Here is a 20,270-nt window from a genome sequence, read left to right as displayed (position 1 = left end):
CAGTGTAAGCTCGTCCTAGGAAGAAAGGGAAAATAATAAAAATTGTAATCAAGTTATTTCATCACAAGCTACTGCAAAAATAAGAGTAAAAGTATTCAATAAACAATTTTACGCTTTATGCGATTCTGAAGCGTCTGGTAGCTTACTTAATTTTAAATTATAAAAAAGATATTTCTGCCGTTGTTTCTAATGTTTAATTAAAAATCTCTTCCCGTATTGTGCTTGTTAATTTTTCTGGCAAGAAAATAAAAGCAGTAAAAGTTTTAAGGTATTCTCTGTTTAAAAATAAAACCACTAATGTGCAACGTAAAGTTTCTGGTTGTAAATGATTTAAATTGTTCTTGTTTGTTAAGCCAAGATTTTCTTACATTAACAAATGCAAAGTAAATTTTACTAAAAAAAAAAAAAAAAAAAAAAATTGGTTCTGTTAGGCCATGGCCAGAATGTCGTTAAGGCATCTGTAAGAAATAGTTAACAGAGTAGGTTTTAAGTTGCCTTCTTCTGGAAATAATAACCAAGTAAATATTTTAACAAGACAAGAAAAAAAAAGTCAGCAGTTTGAGTTAGTGAACAACGTAGAAGCCACAAATTTTGGTGATTCAGAATTTTTTTTACTGAAAGTGAGTGCAAGAACTTTACCAACCCTATAAAAAGTAAATGTCCCATAATAAAGAATTTCCTTGAGCAAATACAACAAATGGTTAAGCAAAATTAAAAAAGGTAAATGTGTGAGCATTTACAAAAAAAATATCAAAATCAAGTTGTAGATAATAAATCCTTAAAAGAGTTTAATTTTGATAGTAGAGGAATCAAAATTTTTATGTAAGTTGCTCAAAAAACAAATTAACTACATTAAAAATAAAATACAAGAATCTCATGGTATGTATAAAATTAACATTGTAAATCAAACTAGTGTAAAATGTGTAGTGTAAAACAATAGTCCAAAAACTAAACATTTTCTGTAGGTATTTAACATTAATAAGTAAATAAAATCGTGAATCTTAATGACTAACATAAACAACAGCTGTGTAATTTGTTAATTAAACATAAATGTTTGTTCAGTAACCTGCCAGGTAAATGTAATCAATTTAAACATACTATTAAAGTTAACACTGACAAACCTATTATAAAAAGACAGTATCCTTTTCTATTTGAATTTGAAGATAACATAGAAAAACAAATAATGGGTTAAACACGAAGTTGTAAAAAAATTGTGAGTCTATTCATACTCATCCGTTGTTTTGCGAAGGAGAAAACTAATTCAAAATTACGTACCGTAGTTAATCTGAATAAACATGTAAAACTTAAACAGTTAAAAGTAAGCAAAATTAATAACCTATGATTAAAATTTGAAATTGTTCAATTCGTTAGTTTTCTTGATTTATTCGGGTCTCATTTACAACTTAGTCTATCTGATAAGTGTAAACCTTACACAGGTTTTTATTAAAAATTTAAAATGTATCAGTTTACACGTGTTCCTTTTGGATATTTAAATGGGCCCGTAGCTTTTATAACTGGTTTATAAACAATATTTGGTTCTAAATTGTATAATCAGCTGGTTTGTTACGTCAGTGACGTTTAAATACCTACGATGTTTTTTAAAGAGCAACTCTGTTAATCAAAATATAGGGTGCGACAGAAATAGTTAGACGATGTTTTTTGCAAATTAAATATTTTAATAACTTTTTTATGAACAAATGTTCAGAATGTACATACGAAAGCATTACATATGGTGACTACGTCTTAAAAATTATGTCAGTAAGGTGTGCACCATAGTTATTCAAACAGATCTCTGCACGTCGCCTCACAGCACTCACAGCTCGTTGAACCTTGTCCAACGAGGTTTGGTGGATTGCATGTTGAATGGATTCACGCAAATCCTGTAACGTTGCAGGTTTTATTGCATACACTTGTTGCTTCAAGTAACCCCATAGGAAGAAGTCATATGTCGATTGGTCGGGCGAGCGTGCAGGCCAAGTAACATTGCCGCGACGAGAGACAACCCGTTCTGGAAACATCCTCCCAAGAATGTTGATCGATGCAATTGTTGTGTGTGACGTGGGCCCGTCTTGTTGGAACCACATGTGTCAAAGGCGACGCCGTCGCAGTTCTGGGAGTAAAAAGTTTCCGAGCATGTCCACATTTCGAGCACAGGTCACAGTTACAGTGTTTCCATCCTCGTCGTTCAAAAAGTATGGTCATATAATTCCATCAAAATAAACACCACACCATACTGTTACTTTACGGCTATGAAGGGGCAGTTCATGCAACAACCTTGGATTTCTGGGTGCCCAGTAACGGAAATTCTGCTTATTTACACAAACATCAATGTGAAAATGTACCTCGTCGGACATGATTAACCTCTGCAGAAAGTTTGGGTTCTCATTAATCATTTGCTTTAGCGTATTGCAGAATTGTACGCGAGCGGAGCAAATCGTAAATCATCTGAATTTTGAATAGGTGGAAGTGTAGGTCCTTGTGTAATATCCGTCGTACACTCCTATCTGACATGCCAAGTGACATAGCGTGTGACGACCTCAACGCCTTGGACTTCTAATTAATGCTTCTCGAACCCTCTCTATGTAGTGTGGTGTTCTCACTGAACGTCGACGACCTGGGGATTTCTTTGATTTTGCAGAAGCCGAAGCTCGGAACTTTTTAACTCAATTAAGAATAGTTTGTCGTGTCGGTACTTGTCCATTTCTGCCAATTATAAAATGACTCCAAAACTTATGCTGTGTAATTGTTGCACAGTCTTTGTTCTTGAAGAAACACTCTACTGCGAAAGCGCGATGTTCGTCCAAGCAACGCTCCATGGCTACTGACGGAAGGCTTACGTAATTCTTCCAATACTGGGAATGCGCACCGAACAGTCGAACAAACCTACATGCATACGCAATGTTTTGAACCACTTTACAAAACAAAACAACGTAGATAGCACGTTATCTATCGGGTTGCGTTTTCTATGTTCATTTTACATCGTCTAACTATTTCTGCCGCACCCTTTATTTACCAAAGTACATGAGGCAAAAGTGACATTAAATCTTCAAAAAATATTCACTCTGTAACAAAATATTTAGTTTTTGTGTAAATTAAATGCGAATTCTCAAGGGGCAACGAAAGATCCATCGTACGTACAATAAATAAAGGATCTTCTGCGACCTAAAGATTAAAAAAAAAAAAAAAAACTACAGTAAGGCATTGGTTCATTCTCATGCTGCCCAAAATTTGTTAGTAAATTTGCACAGAAATGTATATCCTTGTTTGCTTTTTTGAAAAAATAAATAAATATAAAACAATAAGTGTCAAATAAGTTTTCAACAATTAAAACGTAATTTAATTCAAATAACATTGTTAGCTCATCCTCGTTTAGATCATAGCTTTTGTGTTATCACAAACTGTAGCTTAGTAGCTTTCGAAAACTGAGAAAATTAATGGCAAACATCGTATTCTTCGGTTTCATAGTAAAACTTTAATACAAGCTAAAAAAATATACTACAACTGGAAGAGAAGCTTTATCAATTGTTATTGCTTTGAGGAAATGGGTTAAATTATTGTATAGTAAACATATAAAATTTACACTAATCACTGTTTTTTAGTGTACCTAAGCAACATAAAGAATTAAAATTCGCACTTGGCGAAGTGGAGCATTGATATTTAAGGTTTCAATGTAAAAGCAATTTATATTAACCCTCGCAGGACCAAGCGTCAACCCGTTTCGCTATGGACCAAGGGGGGGGGTTAAAAAATGTCCACCGTATTATTGCACTTAAATGACATTTTATTGTTGTGAAATTTAGTATAATTAACAAATACGCCTTTTCATATAACATTTATGATTGTTTACATGGGTATTTAGGCTTATTTGTATGTAACTCTATGCTGAGTATTATTTAATAAAATTAATCGGATGGGTGACACCATACGTAGCTTTCATATATTATTATGTGAAACTAATACTAAATTTATAATCTTGGCAATGTTTACATCACACTAATTTTGAGTTCTTGAACAATGTATGCCACTGTTCATATGTTATTGATGTAAGTAACTTTGTAGTACGGAACTTTTCACGGAGTATTCAATCGGAGCTTTTAGTGTCGAGCTGACAATTTTCGCAAATGTTTACTTTCTCTCTATGTTTCCCACAAACAAATCTGCTGCATTTGGTACACACGATTTTTGTTTTAGGAAGCTTGTTTTTTTTTTTTTTTCATGTTTCGTTCTCGCCTGGGAGTTGCATACATGACACCTACCTTTGACTGTTGTTGCAGACCGTGCAATGTCCTGACGATGTGTGGTGATTTTTCTCTTCAGTACGTTTTCCATTGAGGAAACAGTATTACGCTGCATACCCCTAACATTTTTGGTGCGTTCTTCAATGTTTGGCTTGATGAGTTTAATTCCCAGTTCTTGAAGAAACAAGCACTTTCTATTACTTTTTGTTTTATTCCAATCAGGAAAGTTCATTGTGTACAAGGTATATGGGTTCATACAAGCGATGTCAATAAGCGTAAAATAGACGGATAGTGGCCATCTAAGTGTACTTCTCTTGGTGCTGTATTTACGTGCCATTTAGTTGATTGTATCGACACCACCTTTTGTTGCGTTATAGAATAAATTTGTCTGATTTGTTCTTTCCCTCAGTATCTGATATCTTGTCATCATTATGTTGAGTTGACAGTAGTAATAGAAGTTTTTCGGTTTTAACTTAGCTACATAGGACACTATTGTTACCGGAGGCTTTCCACTGTTGGGATCTGTGAATGCAAACATATTAGAATGTAGTTCCCTATTGTTGATGAATTTCAGTTCCTCAGGAATATGTTTCCTATTGCCTGGTAATGTTCCTACTAATGTAAGATCATAGTCAGTGTACGAATCTTCAGCCAATTTTACAGACGTGTTGTACCTGTCTGTAGTGACATTCCTACCTGTATTCTTTATAGGAGTGACAAGTCGTTTCACTACTTCTTTTGGTCCTCTTAGGCAGTTGTTGTGCCCTCTTCCTTACCGGCATACACTTCCATATTATAAACGTATCGGTGATCACAGTCAGCTAACATCCTGATGAGTATACCGTATTTGCCAGGTTTCTTTTCATAAAAACTTTGAACTTACAATTTCCGCGGAAAAGGAAAAGCATTTCATCAATAACTGTATTAGTTCCAAGTTTACAATACTTCGGAAACGTGTCGTTCAGAAGGTTGAACACTTCGCGTAAAGGTGCAAATTTGTCCTTAGCTTTCCTTTGCTCTCTCGTAGCCTTGTCATCAAACCGAAGAATTTTGAGGAGAGAACGAAATCTGTTCCGACTCATGCTTGCAATGTATACAGATCGTCCTAAATCCTCAGACCACAAATCGTGATAGTCTAAGTTAGTGTCATCATTTGCTCCCATCAGAATAGGCACTCCTATAAGTGCAAGCGCTTCACTTTCATTGGTGAGATCAATATTTTCTCTAGATGCTTCTTCATTGGTATGTTGCATGATTTCTGATAGAATTTCGTCTGTGAAAAATTTCAGAAAAGATTCACGAATATTGTTTACAACACCGTCTGGCTTTAGTCCAGGTCGTTCACGTATAATATTTTGCTTTGTTCTTCGTAGACAAGGTGGTTGTTTATCAACGTACACTCTACCAGATTTGCTTATGTACTTTGTAGAAACATATGTTCCCTTGCTATCGTTGACATTCGGATTATCACTACATTTTGATGTTATCGATTCCGAGTCACTGGAATGGTAAACTTCATCGTCACAATCATAAAAGTTTTCGATGTCACTTACGTGGTTCTCGGTCTCACTTACATCTTCTTCTAAACCAGTTAACTCAGTTTCACTCACATCAGAAGAAAGTTCCTCCGCTATTTCTTTTTCCGACAAATATCTACTCATTATTATCTTGTAAAAGAAACACAACGCACTGATAACTATACAGACAGTTCACAGACTGTACAACAGTTCTCAAGGGAGTATCACCCTTGTATTGCTAATGGCGAAGATGTAGACAATCATTTGTCTACTATATGAACACACTAGGCAGCTAAAAGCAGAAATTAAAAGAAAAATATTCCAAAATTCAAGGTACTTAATTGGACCAAGGGGGGGTTATTTTGTGTCCACCGTCGAATTTTGCTTTTATTATTAACCAACGAAACAGAGGAGAAAGATTTATCCCATCTAAACAATTATTTTAGATACTTACTGACACAAAATAAAAACATGGAGAAGGGGCTCACAAATATTCAACATCAAAACAACGATATTCAAAAGTGTGGACATTTTATAGCCCCCCCTTGGTCCTTTGAGGGTTAAAGCTAAAAATAACCAAACAAATAATGCTCTCTCACGGGTAATATTACAAACAAAAGTTAAACAGCAAGAAATTAACAAATCATGCTTCAAAAATCTTACTGTAAAAACAATAAAAATCCAAACAACAAAACTATTGTTTGTTCAAGTACAAATGTACTATATTCAAGACAAAAATTATATTCAAGTACAAAAGTAATTGAATTTTTGCGTAGCCGCAATGACCCGTATGTAAAAGTAGAACACAAAAACATTGAAAAATTTTACAAGTTTAATAATGTTTTGTTAAATAAACTTTATGATTTTTCTAACTCTTAAAAAATTTGTATACCTCCTTCTATGGTCCCCAAGATTGTTAAATATTTTTATAAACAAGGTCATTTTGGCGCTGAAAAAACAATTGTCTCTATAAAAAAAGTATTATCAAAAGTAATTAAAGACTATTATTAATTCATAACTGATTGTACAAATTGTAAGTTAAAACAAACTAAAACGTCACCTCCTGCTAAAGTTTCGCAAACAGTAGCAATAGAAAACATACAAGATATATCTTTTAACATTTTAGGGCTTTATCCAAGTTTTCAAAACGGAAAGAAATTTGCTTTATCAGTATTAAATGTTCTCAATAAATACTATGTAATGTTTCCTGTAAAAATGCTACTGCAGGATATGTTTTAAAATTTTTAAAACAATATTTTTTTTTCACTTTTGGGAATTCCATTGTCTGTATTAGTAAATAATGGTAGCTGTTTCATCTCTAGTAAATTCAAAAAATAAATAAATAAAAAAATATGGAATTAAAATCCATTATCTTAGTCCTATCATCCATAAAGTTTTGTAGTGGAAAAATCCATAAAATAACCAGTCGTTTGTTTAAATTATTTTCCAATAATAACCATATAATGTGGAAAAAATACATTCCCCATATTGTCATTTCCGTAAACTATTCTTATGTCTAGTAGTTTAAAAGTAAATCCAGCAAGTCTTCATCTCAATGTGAAACCGCAGTGACGAATATGATGAACATAAACCTTTAAATTGAAAAGAATAAACTTATAATGGTATATTTTCATAAGAAAAATTTAAAAAAATAAAAAATACAATAAATCACAAAAAGTAAACATGTAATAAAAATCTTTTTCTTCAAAGTCATCTTAGTTCAGCTGTAAAAAAATTAGTAAGTTTTTTTGATTTGTACAAGGGGCTTTTGTAAACAAAAAGTTACAAATAAAGTGTTTAAATTAATAAACCCGCTCACCAATAAATCATTAAAAACTCATTGATTAAACCATATAAATTTTAAAAAATAGCTCAAGGAGTTAAGCAATTTTAGTTCAAACTTGTCAGAAAGCATGTACACACATGTCCAAAATGATTGTCTTATATCTATAACAGTCTTGTTGTGCAAATATAATTGGATAATGATATCACAGAATACTTCTAATACTGGTACTGTGTATAATCGGGAAATGTATATTTGTGGTGAATTTCATAGAAGAAATATAAATAATAAAATTAGAATGAGTACATCAAAATGTTGCTAAATAGACAAGATTTTTTTATATTGTTCATATTTACAGCTCTTTTGACATGAAATTTACCACGTACATGTCTCTGCGGATTAAACACAAATTAAGTGTGTTAAAAGTACCCTGTGATATCATTATCCAATTATATTCACACAACAAACCTGTTATAGTTATGCGACAATCATTTTGGACATGAGTGTACATTAAAAAATGCTAAATTATATAACTCCAAATTGCCTAAATACAAATTCGTGTAAACCTAAAAAAATTCATGTAAATTATAGCGATGTAATAAAGTAAATTTATCTATATTCAATTCTACTAAGAAAAACTACTAAAAAGTTAGTGAAAAGATTAATAAAGTGTAATAAATATTTAACAAAGAAACTTGATCGTTCCAATTATGCTTTGTTGTTTACACTAAGCCATCTTGTGAATCCTAAACTTAGTAAGTTAGGATAAAAAGAGTTGTGTATAAACACTTTAATATGTCCATACACCATGGTGGCATTAATAGGCGCCTGTAACCTACTATGTAAGTCCCAAACGGCCAAAACCTTTCATAAAAATAGAAAAGTATGCCAAATGGCTTGCTAAGGCATAAAAGAACTTTCCCTCCCACTCTTAAATAGCATTATATTTATTTAAAACCCAAAATAGGCAATTTTTATATTATTCTCTTCTTTATTCTTTTAATTTCAACCTTTCATTCTATTCTTCACCCTCATCTCGGGGTTAAGAAACAAGTAATTATAATAATGGAGGTGGTGCCTTCTAAATTTAAGAGTGTAAGCACTTTACAAATATAATGGTCATCCACTGCCTGGTCAATTTCTAACCGGAATGTAATAAACGTCAAGTATCATGATTAGTTAGTGTTATTGTAGATTTAAATAAATTTTTGATATTGCAACTAATATTTTCAAAATCTTTACATGTCTTTTTATTTAAATTTAAGTTTTTCCTTATACAAATAGTGCGTAAACGCAACCGCAAGCATTAACAGGTCTCAAATTAACTTAAATTCATAAAATTAATATAAAAACATTATTATTAATTTGTAGTATAAAATTTGTTTAATTTATGTAAATACCTAATTATGCATAATTTCTATCTAGATTCAATAGGCAAAAAAGCAAAATTTATCTAATATTCATGTAATCAAAAAGTCAACATACGCGTATAATTTAATATAAATTATCACAATCATTAATACAACTTAATATTATACCGTTATACAAAATAACGCAAACACGTTCTATCTCCCATACTCTGGGTTTAACAAATCAAAAATAATTATAACAAATAAAGTTTGTAAGTGCCTCTAAGTATATCTGTGCACGAGTCCAGTATGCATTGAAAACCGTATCATTGCACAGTGGACTCAAGCAGGGTAAAGCTAAAAATGCAAAATAAACAATAGTGCAAAGTATATCTATATATCCTCTTTTAGCTAATAAAAGAATATCTTTCCTAACCACTAAAACCAATATAAAATCAATACAAAAACACTATACAATCACTCACCCACCAGCCTATACATTGATGTTAAAAATAAGAAAATACGTCCAACAAAACAATAAACCACAGGCCGCTATAGTGGAATCTTTCATGAAAAATGTGTTGTGTATATGAGGGTTATTAATGACGTACCAATGTATGAAATATCAACAAAATAGCATGAACTGTATTTTACGAAATACCTAAAACAGAAAAGAAGGAAAGAAAGAAAAGTAAAAGCACATTAAGTGTGAACTACCCATTGGATATACTTTTAGAGTAAATGCGTTATGCCATTATGTCAAGTCATGAAAGAAGTAGTTTTTGAAAAAATCATCCGAATAAAACTTACCTTTAAGAATAAATAACCGTTGTGGAATTTTGAGGACAACTGATTTATGCCATATGTCAGGTTGTTAATAAAATATTTGTATCAGCTAAGTCATCTGGATATTTTAAATTATCAGTACAAACTTATTTACGAAAGTAAACTACTCCGTGGATTCTTTGTAGGAAAGATAAGTTACGCTATATTGTGGTTAGTTACTATACTATTTTTCCGCTAGGTTACTATTGGAACATTTGTTTCTTAATTAGGAATAGAATGGCCTGAGTCGTTTAAAGAAAACAATTGTTCGAAACTAACTCACGTAACACATACTTAAAGTTCTTATTTTGTTACAATGTACTTTTAGTACATTACCTACTTCAGTAATATACAGTATTTAAAGGCATAGTTATTGTAAATGTATTATGTATACATTTGTTGCATAAGTTGCACATGTAGTTTAAATATTCGTAGCATCATTAGTGAAAAACCATGCTTCAACTGTACCCGTCATTCAGAGATTTCTCTATGATAATAATAATAATAATAATAATAATAATAATAATAATAATAAAATTATAGCCAGGGCTTCACAGACCATATAGTTCTAAGACACATTATAATGGATACACAAGTTCAATTGCGTTATACGTGGCCAGTTCAGCTTCCCCCAGGTGCCATTATTTGTCACTCACGTAATCTTAATTACTCCACTGTAGTCTTAATTGAAGTAGCTTTCCAGTTGTCTCACGTTGCTGGGTCAGCACCGGAAAATGTTTTGGCTACTACTGAGAATTGAAGCCAGGATCACGCGAAACAAAAGTGCGCACTAAGCATTTATTTATTTATGTGACAATATTTTAAATACAACATCTAAGGCGAATTTGCAATAGAATTTTGTAAGAACAATCATGGGGAAAGAAAGCGGAAGGAAATGAGAAGGTATATATACTAATCAAGCCGATATTTGCCTTGCAAACATTTTGATTTGATTTTAGTATAGTGTCCCTTTCAGCAGCAAAACTATATGAGATATGCACCTACAGCTTAACGCGGCACCCGACCCAAATGAGCTCCCTCCGGAATCGAACCCGGATATCTCACGCCAGAGGTGCGTACGCTGGTTATCCACGAGAGAGCTCATTCTGGTAGATCTACGGGAAAAACCCTCTTGAAATCTCTCAGGATGGCAAGCCATATGTTTTGCAGCATGGATCGCCCTTTTTTCGAAGAAAAAACGCTAACCATTAACTTTTGTTCGCTAGCGCTAAGCAGAATAATCTTAATAATTATAATAGTAATATAATTTCACCCAGCATAGTAAGCCATTCGGCAACTACTTGAATAAATAAGCAGCGAACTCCAAGGAAATACGCCACAATTAATACTGAGTGGGAGCCAATGAGATGGCCACGCATCACGCAATTACCTAGCCCGCCATAGCTCTTCATGGGTTGTAGAGCCACAGAGTTTGTTCTGGTAATATAGATTTTAATGTTCCGACGTCCCAGAATCATATTCTCATTGTGGACAGCCGAAAGAACTATGACACAAGATAAAGAATGAAGACATTCCCTCCCCTTTTCTTCTTTTGTCTCGCTCTGTGCATCTCCCTGACCCATCTTCCGCCTGCCTTTTTCCTTGTATGTGACTGACTTTCTCCTATGACATTCACAGAAATCGATTATTTTTCCCCCTGTCTACTTTAGATTTGTAATAACAACATATCAAAGTGAAATTTCATTCTGATTCACTGCCTAAAGAACAAAGTTCAGTGTGACTCTCTCAAGAACAATACAATTACTACCATGTCCAAAGAGCTCTCCAAAGATGTGATAAGATCAGTAGGTAGTGAATACTATACCTTTACCGGACCTGCTTCTTTAACTATGTTAATCATGTAGCAAATAGAATTTGAAACAAAATAGCCACTTTCCCGCTCATTTTCTTTCTCTTATGTACCCGCAGAAGAAAGGATCTTATTGTGTAAGTACCGGTTTTTGATTTTCTGCCCACAAACGTGTTAAGAAATACCCGAAACAGATTCGTTCGTTCAATTAGTTACGATTCAGTAACGTTATGGAAGGAATAACGTTATACCCTCGTAATAAAAGTTGGCGTTATAACTTGTACTTACCAAAATCAAATAACCAATAATTTTGTTGGTGAGAGCTATTTTCGTTACGTGACAGTTATGGTAAGTTATCTACCACTGTCGTCCACAAAATAGAAGTTCTTCCTTGTTTCTTACCTCACGAAGATTCGAAAAAGTTCTAGAGTGGGGAACAGTCATCCTTGCCAGGAATTGAAATTTGCATTCACGTTTGTGGGGGGAAATCCCTAGCATATTTCTGTCAATACGGATACTTAGAAGAATGAACGCTTTAACCCATTTTAGCTACAATTTAGTAGAGTCGACGTACTCTCAATACAAGGAATTGTGCCCAGAAAATTCATTTCCCGCGTTCCCGAAGAAAGTAAGACGAAAATGATCATAAAATGGAAAAGTTTTCAAAGTTAAGTAAAATGCGATAACGGGAAAGCTCTTATATATATATATATAGCAGCACCCCCTCGAATTGAAACAAGGTTCAAGATTTTTCAATCCTGATGGAAAGAAAGAACTATATAGACGCAAAACTATCGAAGCAAAATGTAGAATTATCTTTCAGTTGTATTGACGACGAAGGAACTGCTTAAAATCGTACTTTTTCTGTCACAATTTTTTTTATTTAAAAGCGTTTGTATTTTCCTTAACTAAATTAAGCTTTCTGCATTTGCAAGGTACTATTTTGCTCAGAACCTAACATTGTGTTAAGGAATGGAGTATTATCTGAATATTTGGAACAGCAGACATCAAGGTGTGTTGGAAAGGCTTCACTACTCTTTGTTTTTCATGGTTTCACCTAATTCGTCCATGCACCGTTGTCAAAGTCACAATTTTAAAGGACATAGGGAAATTCAAGAGCAATTATATTTTGGACAAATATTCATAGACTTGTATCCAATAATTTTTCATTATATATTGTAAGGAAGAAAATACAACAAAGAAAGAGGAAGTAAATTTTTCGGTTAAATAAATTATTACAATGTGGAGTAAATCGCTAATGAGATATGAATTGCCATGTTAAAAAAAATTTTATAATGAACGGTAAGAGAATATGAGATTTTTTAAAATTTCCTTCATAAATTCGATCTGTTTGTACTATTTATAGCGTCGTTTGTTCATCTGTTATATGTATTTTGTTGTACCTTCTAACCTAAGAGCTTTCTCGATACAAATTTGTCTGATTTTCTTCTGATTGCATTTATTTTCCCTTTTCTATAGTTTTACCTTTCTGAATTTTTACCAGAGTTCTAGACTCGTATCCTAACCTACTGTTTTGAATTTTCGTGTCTAGAATAATAACATAATTTGTAAAGTTAGATAATAATATGTTCGATTCTCAATATTTCAGGTGGACATCTGTTGAAATGCAACGTTCACCATGCATTGAAGACAACTCAAACTCTAATTCCTCAGAGTCGGTAACTCGAAAGAGCAACACCGGTGTTCCTGACAAAGTGAATTTCCGAAAAGGTAATCTTGCCAAAAATAAGAATTCATACAAAGTCTGGAAATGTTCAGGTTGTGGAAAATCGTACACATCAAAACAGGGTTTACATCAACACAAGAAAATTACACACAACGTTTGTCAACCTGTGAAATGCTATGAATGTGGAAAATCTTATGCGTCAAAGTATTATCTACGTCAACACATGGAGATAGTGCATATTAATTTTCAGAAACACAGATGTGATATTTGTTACAAATCATTTTATTCTGATCATTATCTGAAATGGCATAGATATAGTCATACTGAAAAGCGACCTTTCAATTGTGAAAAATGTAGCAAAGGATACATGTCGAAAACGAACTTACATCAACATATGAAGAGTAAACATGGTGTTAAGGAATCTTTTGAATGTGAATACTGTTCAAAACGTTTTTCAGAAAAAAGTACTTTTAATAAACATCTTAACGGTCATACAAGACTGAAATTGTATCACTGTAATGATTGTGGAAAATCATTCTCTCAGAAAGCGTATTTGGAAAAACATTTCGTGGTACACACCAAGGAGAAAAGGTATCAGTGTGAAATATGTGAGGCAAAATTTACCGTGGCCGGAAGCTTACAAAAACACAAGATTCTTCACACCGGACAGAAGAAGTTTGCATGCAATATTTGTGAAAAAAGTTTCGCAGAATATAGCAATTGCTATACGCACATGAAAAGGCATGTAACAGACAAGAAGTATATTTGTAGTAAATGTGGTGGAGCGTTCAAACTGCAGAATGATCTTAATAAACATGCAAAATCACATATTATGAAAGAGTCTTTTAAATGTGATAAATGTGGAAAATATTTCAGTTCTAGAAGTAGTTTACTGAATCATGTGAGACGGCATGTAAGGGACTCTATTTACACGTGTAATGAATGTGAGAAAATTTTCTATGACAGAAATGACCTAAAAGTGCATATTAGGATTCATACTGGTTTACGTCCTTATAAGTGTTCATATTGTTCAAAGAATTTTATTCAATCTGCTAGCAGACAACAACACGAGAAAATCCACACAGGAGAAAGAAATTTCGAATGTGATACGTGTGGGAAGAAATTTACCACAAAAGGTAATCTTCAAAATCACATGTCTGTTCACAGAAAAGAGAAACCCTTCGAATGTGAGGAATGTGGAAAAAGGTTCACCAGACCTTATAGTGTTTCTCAACACATGAAGACTCATAGGGAAGAGTACAATTTTAATTGTTGACTGTGGGAAATTATTTTTGACCCTAAAGAACCTTAAAACTCATAACAAAACTTGTTGTAGAAATAAGTAGTTTCAATTTAAGCCAATAAAACTTGTATTCGTATAATGAAGAATTTTCCACGAATGATGAACACGTTGGAGTTTCATCGGTGCAATAGTTCTATATTGGAAATTTCTCACCGATTTCTTCTTCCGTGAAATGAAGTTGATTAGGAGTCTATAAACGGCCAACCTCGAGACAATAGGTTAGCACAAATTTCACTTCTATATAAATATAAAAATACTTTACAAATATGAATCCTCTGCTTTTGAAATAAGTGGTTACTTTTACTCGCTGTTGAAGCAGACATACTACAAGAAAAAGTGGATCAATTTTGTGTCAGTACCACTCCTTTAAAAGCGGGCATTAAAATTCAGAAAGTAACCACTCATATCAAAAGATAAATATGATGTCAGAGAAAGACGATTCTTAATAGTTACATGTTTAAAAGAATGTATAGAATATATTTTCAGCCTGAAAAGAATAGTAAAACAAAATTTGCACAACTTACGTTAAGACATGAGAAAGATAGTAATTTTCATTATTTCCATACTATAGAATAGAAACAGCATATAACCTGCTACGAAACATCAAATTGCTAACATCACTATATATTTCGACTTTTCAAAACTACGTTTGTTCGCTGTTAATATTCAGTAAATTTTATTTAAATATCAAGACATTACCAAAAATATTAGGACACAAGGGAAAGTATGAATACGTCTCAACGAATTGGAAACTTGAGACTAGTAAAGCGGGAACTATTCGAAGACATACAAATACGTAAGTATATCCCAAAAAGGGAAATTGGTAAATGATTAAAAAAAAAAAAAAAAAAAAAGGATTAGTTACAAAATATATAAGAATGAAAGTATATTACTGCTGCCCTTGCAGTGTAATCTCCAAATCCTTCACAATTGGTTAGAATATAAAAGAGTGAATGTCAGTTACCATTTTTCGAAATAAATCACAATACAAATACAGGATCATGCTTGAGTATGATGCACGTTAATGCAGCTAAACTACATTGCTCTCAGATTCTCAGAGAGTATTGTTGAGATTAAATATTTTGCTTCCAGGGGACTTCTCTTCCCTTTTGTTACTCTTTTGTGAGGATTCGTGGATTACTCTTTCATCTACTAAAATTATTTGGTGGAGAAAGGAAGACGGTATTGTTCAATGTACAAATATAAACTTATTCAGTGTTTCTATATTGTTGGTGAATTGGCATTTTAGTTGTCAACAAAATTTAGGGGACATGAAGTATTTGAAGGATAAGAGTTCTGAACCGTCCGGAGTAGTCTTTTCTTATTTTAACATTGTGACCGTTTGTGCAATCACTTAAAATTTTCGATATATAAATTAATCCCCGGATTTAATATAATTCCAAGAATTAACTACGGCGCTGAACATATTACAGGTAAAGAGAAGAGCACTGTTTTTCCTGCTTGTTCCTACAAACTCCTCGATTTTTTGTGTATAAGCAGTGAATAACATTGCTAGCTAATATTTCAATAAGTTATTCATCGGCATTTTTAGAAATGCGTCACCTAAAATGGGCTTCTCCAAAAACAGGCTCAAGGGAAAATTCGCCATAGTAAAAATTTATAATACTTGCAGTTTTAATGTCATTATGTGACGTGAAATTCAATGGCAATCTTTTCGCAAAGTTATAAAATTCCTATTTTAAAATTTGTTTTTATCTGATGGAAAAAGGCTGGAAAATGAAATAAAAAACCACAAAACTGCTATACAGAAAAATACATCTATTATAAAGCGTAAATTTGATACATGATTTGCGTTTTGAATATGAAAGGATTGAAAAGTAGAAACATATTAAGTAATGTTAATATCATCTTAGGAACAGACTGTGACGACTCCGTTTGGGCTACCTTTTGATTACGTGTTTTGTTGTTTTTCTGCGAATTTGAGTTCCTCACAATATGTTCCTCTCCGCTAAGCTTTCTTGGAAATAAGACGAAGGAGTAATTTATCAAAAGCCTATCGAAATCAATACAGTTAAAAAAAATAATAATCTAAGATATGCATCTTTTTCGTGGAAAGATGCGTCTCGTTCATCTGTTGCGTACGAGATACAGAAGAATGTCAGTCTTGTTTGAAAAGTAGTTTAAGATCTCAGAAAACCTAAATAAAATGACATTTACTTGTACTGCTGTACCATAAACTTCATTACATTACAAGGTTATACAGATGTGTGTTAGAAGATAATAGAACACAATGTAAATCAGAGTTTGAAGAACCGATATAGACCTACGTAAATAATTATTTTTTTTGCGCATGGTGTTTTTTTTTTTGTCAACACTTAAAGCAATCAGTCCTTCAGTTAAAGAGTTAAGGTCATTTGTGAGTTTCTTTTTTTATTGTTCTGTTTGTAAATAACGGAAAGTAATTCCTGAGAAGTTCTTCCTCAAGTTAACTCAGTAATTATTATTAATAATAAAAATATAAATACTAATCTTGTAAGGGCCTGGTTCGTATCTTAAGTTAATCTTCAAAATAATTCAACGCGTCTAACACTTTCTTCACTAGTTTTTAATATTTGACCATGAGAAGCGTACATAATTAACTTTTCTGCACATCCAACAAAATATCTAGACCTTTATACATACACTTATTTACTCGTCAAGATGTCTACGTATATGTACATTTATTTATATCGTTCTATAGTAACAACAACTCTTATTTTAGTTACCGATTACACAAATAATATCTCGAAATCTCTATATGTCTTTCTTTTTCTTTATACATTATACTGCTCACATAATTCGTCTCTGATCCCTTTCTGTAAGTAGGCACAGATTGCTAATGATACATACAACGTTATCGTTGTAATCTGAAGAAATGCTTAAACTGACTCGCCTTTTAAAATTATGTATTTGCTACATGTATTGTGAAATTAGTATTCAACCAACTATTCTCAATCTATTATACGGGTGAGTCTTAGCGTTGCCAGCACTGGTGTGAATCCCTGCTTCCAGCGATGATTTCAGGAGGTGGCCCGACTAATTTTACGCATGATGCTCAATATGTTGCCAGCATTTTTGCAGTAATACTGTAATCCTGCGCGTATTAAAATTATTCCTGAGAGAAATCGTATAAAATCCGAACTGATTGTTTCGATCCCAGTGTGAGCTTAGTAGTGAACCGACACCGTAAGCGTTTTTTTTTCTGTTTTGTCCTACCTTCGATACTCCACCGTTTCATTACTTACCATCACCGAATTACTTAACCTGGGAACATATTCCTAAGACGTTGAACAATAAGAAAGGTACATTTCGTAACAATACTACTTTCTATCAGGAAGAACAATGCAATTGTTTATAATGCAAGAATAATATGAAGTCGAATATTGAAATAAGTAAATAACCTTTATGCCTAGATTTATAGTATTCCCGAAACTGAAGGAAATGATTTAATAATTATGTTTCTGAAGCGTCTCCTTAAAAATAAAACGAAATTTTTCAGTTCCACGTCCAATGCTTATGGCTGTTAGACTAGGGGAGACAACTATGCCACGTGAATGATGGTAGATGAATTGGTGGAATGAGTAAGTGGGAGGAAGCGGGAGTATACCAAGGAAACCCACGAGCCTGATGTTCACCTCAAACTTAGTTGGCCAGGGATCGAACTAGGGACTACACATCAGAGGTAAGCGCTATACCAATAAGCAGCCATGCCCCCGACTCCCTTAAATAGTGACTCAGTTATCTTAAAATCTATTATTGATTTAAACGTATAGAAAGTATTGTACTGTCGTTCGAGTAAAACGTTTAACAAGCTATTACGTTCGGAGGGTGAGATAAAGAAATATCCCAATATGCGCCGTTTATATTACCATATTGTGTTCAACAATTCTATGTAGTACCGCAGATTTAAATTACTAAAATTACTACCGGAGGATGGGCAGTGGTTAGACGTTCACATATCGCGCACCGTGATTTTCATGCAATAAAGTTCTGTGAAAGAAATATTCCCTACAAACTACATTTCTGTACAGTATAGATGCAAAAGCTTTATTATCGTTTCGTATCTATTGAAGAATTTGTACAAATATTTTATTAATTTCCATTTGTTTTCTTCGTACGAAGACTTTACAGATAAATGGCTCTCTCTAAGACTAACATAGGATCTCAAGGAAACAGTGCGGTCGAAGCAGAGCAAAAGGACTTCGTACGGGAAATATGCAAACAGGTCAAGTCAGTGGTGCAAATTTCTGATGTTTCAAAACTAACTGTAGAATCAGTAATTGAATCAGTTACGAAAATAATGGAGGAGAGGCTGGAAGAAACTCTAAAGTTTAATTCTGAAGAAGTGCATGACCTTGGGAAAGAACCAAGGAACCGGGAGGCAGAAATTAGTAATATGCAGAAGATAGCGGAATTGAAGCAGCACCAGCCGAGGGAAAACCTTCGGATCTTTGTGATATCAGAAGGAAGAAATGAAGATATTAATATTATATCCATCAAATTATTTGAAAAGCGGGTAGGTGCTCCAATGGACATTAGTCGACGTCAAAGAATCTTCCCCAAATTAAAGGCCAAACCTCGTCCGAAAATGGACAAGTTTGTGAGCTATCGAACAAGGGCTACAGTCTTCAGCAATTAAAGAAAATTGAAGGGCTCCAACATCACCATCAAGTAAGACTTGTGCCATCTTCGATTGGAAGTGTTGCATTCTGCGGTCATAAGTATGGTTACAAGCAGGTGTATACCCAAGATGGAACAATAGTATTGCTTTGAAACGGTACTAGACATTTCATCTCTGCAAAGGATGAGCTTGTAAGAACACACTGAAATTGCGAATATCTCCAGCAGTTACTGGCATATTATCGAAGCACGGAATATTTACATACTGTACCGGTACCTATAAAATGTAATAGATTTATTTCTCTTTTACTATTTTCGTAATACATATGCGTTCTTTTCTTAAATGTATGTCCACGTACTATTATTTTCTGCATCTGAATTATTTGTATGTGTTTGCTTGTGTGTCAGCGTCCTTTGTCTCTTTGTGTATGCATATTTGTCAGTGTTTAGCTTTCTAAAATAAACGAAAATGATAACTGCAATATGTGTGTGATTTATAAGGTTTACATTTGCATGGTAATATTTTTAACATATGTGCTCGTGTTTCTGAGAAGAGAGTGTGAATGCATTATTATTTTTATTCTCGTCAATATTTTGTGTTAGATATGGTTGTCAATTATAGGTATACATGTACCTGAAAAGCGCAATGTGAGTAAAGCTTGTCTGGATTCTCATCTGAGAATGGATATAGAAGTTGAGTTGACTCTCAGTTTAACGTCCCGTTCTGCAGCAAAGCTATATGTGACGTGGACCTACTGATTAACGTGGAATCCGAACCACATCAGTTCCCACCGGACCGAACCCAGGTCTCGTATGCCATAGGCGCGTACGGTAACCGCTTAGCCACGAAGGAGCTCGTCCATCCTTCGTCTCCTCCCATTGTCAGATCGGAAATTCGTAAGGCCTCTGTATGCTTTTCTCCCTGTTGTTTCCAGTTTCGGCTCTCCTCTTACTCAAGGTCAGTACTAGGTTTTTCTTTTCTTCCTTGCCTCATACTCGAGGATACCAATAGCCACTTACTTTCTGGAGGAGCAAAAGCCTCGTTTGAGGGAAACTCTGTATGATCTGTAGCAATGGATTTTCTTCTAGTTTTGTTGTTAAATCCTCGTTTTATGTTTCCTCTAGATGTTCATGTTTT

General features: G+C 33.5%; 1 protein-coding gene across 4 annotated transcripts in view; it reads left to right on the top strand.

Moving 5' to 3' along the window:
- Positions 1–18,769, top strand: part of LOC145689968 (uncharacterized) — a 40,723-nt gene extending 21,954 nt beyond the window's left edge. For 3 of the 4 annotated variants that reach the window (XM_081764369.1, XM_081764367.1, XM_081764370.1), the window contains 2 exons: positions 13,132–15,308; positions 18,635–18,767. In XM_081764369.1, coding sequence (XP_081620495.1) covers positions 13,132–14,485 — 1,354 coding nt within the window. In that variant the 3' untranslated portion in view covers positions 14,486–15,308; positions 18,635–18,767. Of the gene's footprint in view, positions 1–13,131; positions 15,309–18,634 lie in introns of all 4 variants that reach the window. The other variant, XM_081764368.1, reaches the window with a different exon arrangement.
- Positions 18,770–20,270: the final 1,501 nt, after the last annotated feature.

This window comes from Thermobia domestica, chromosome 7, assembly GCF_964235325.1.
Source record: "Thermobia domestica chromosome 7, izTheDome1.hap1.1, whole genome shotgun sequence".
Lineage (NCBI taxonomy): Eukaryota > Metazoa > Arthropoda > Insecta > Zygentoma > Lepismatidae > Thermobia > Thermobia domestica.
This window is presented reverse-complemented; position numbering and strand designations above follow the sequence as displayed.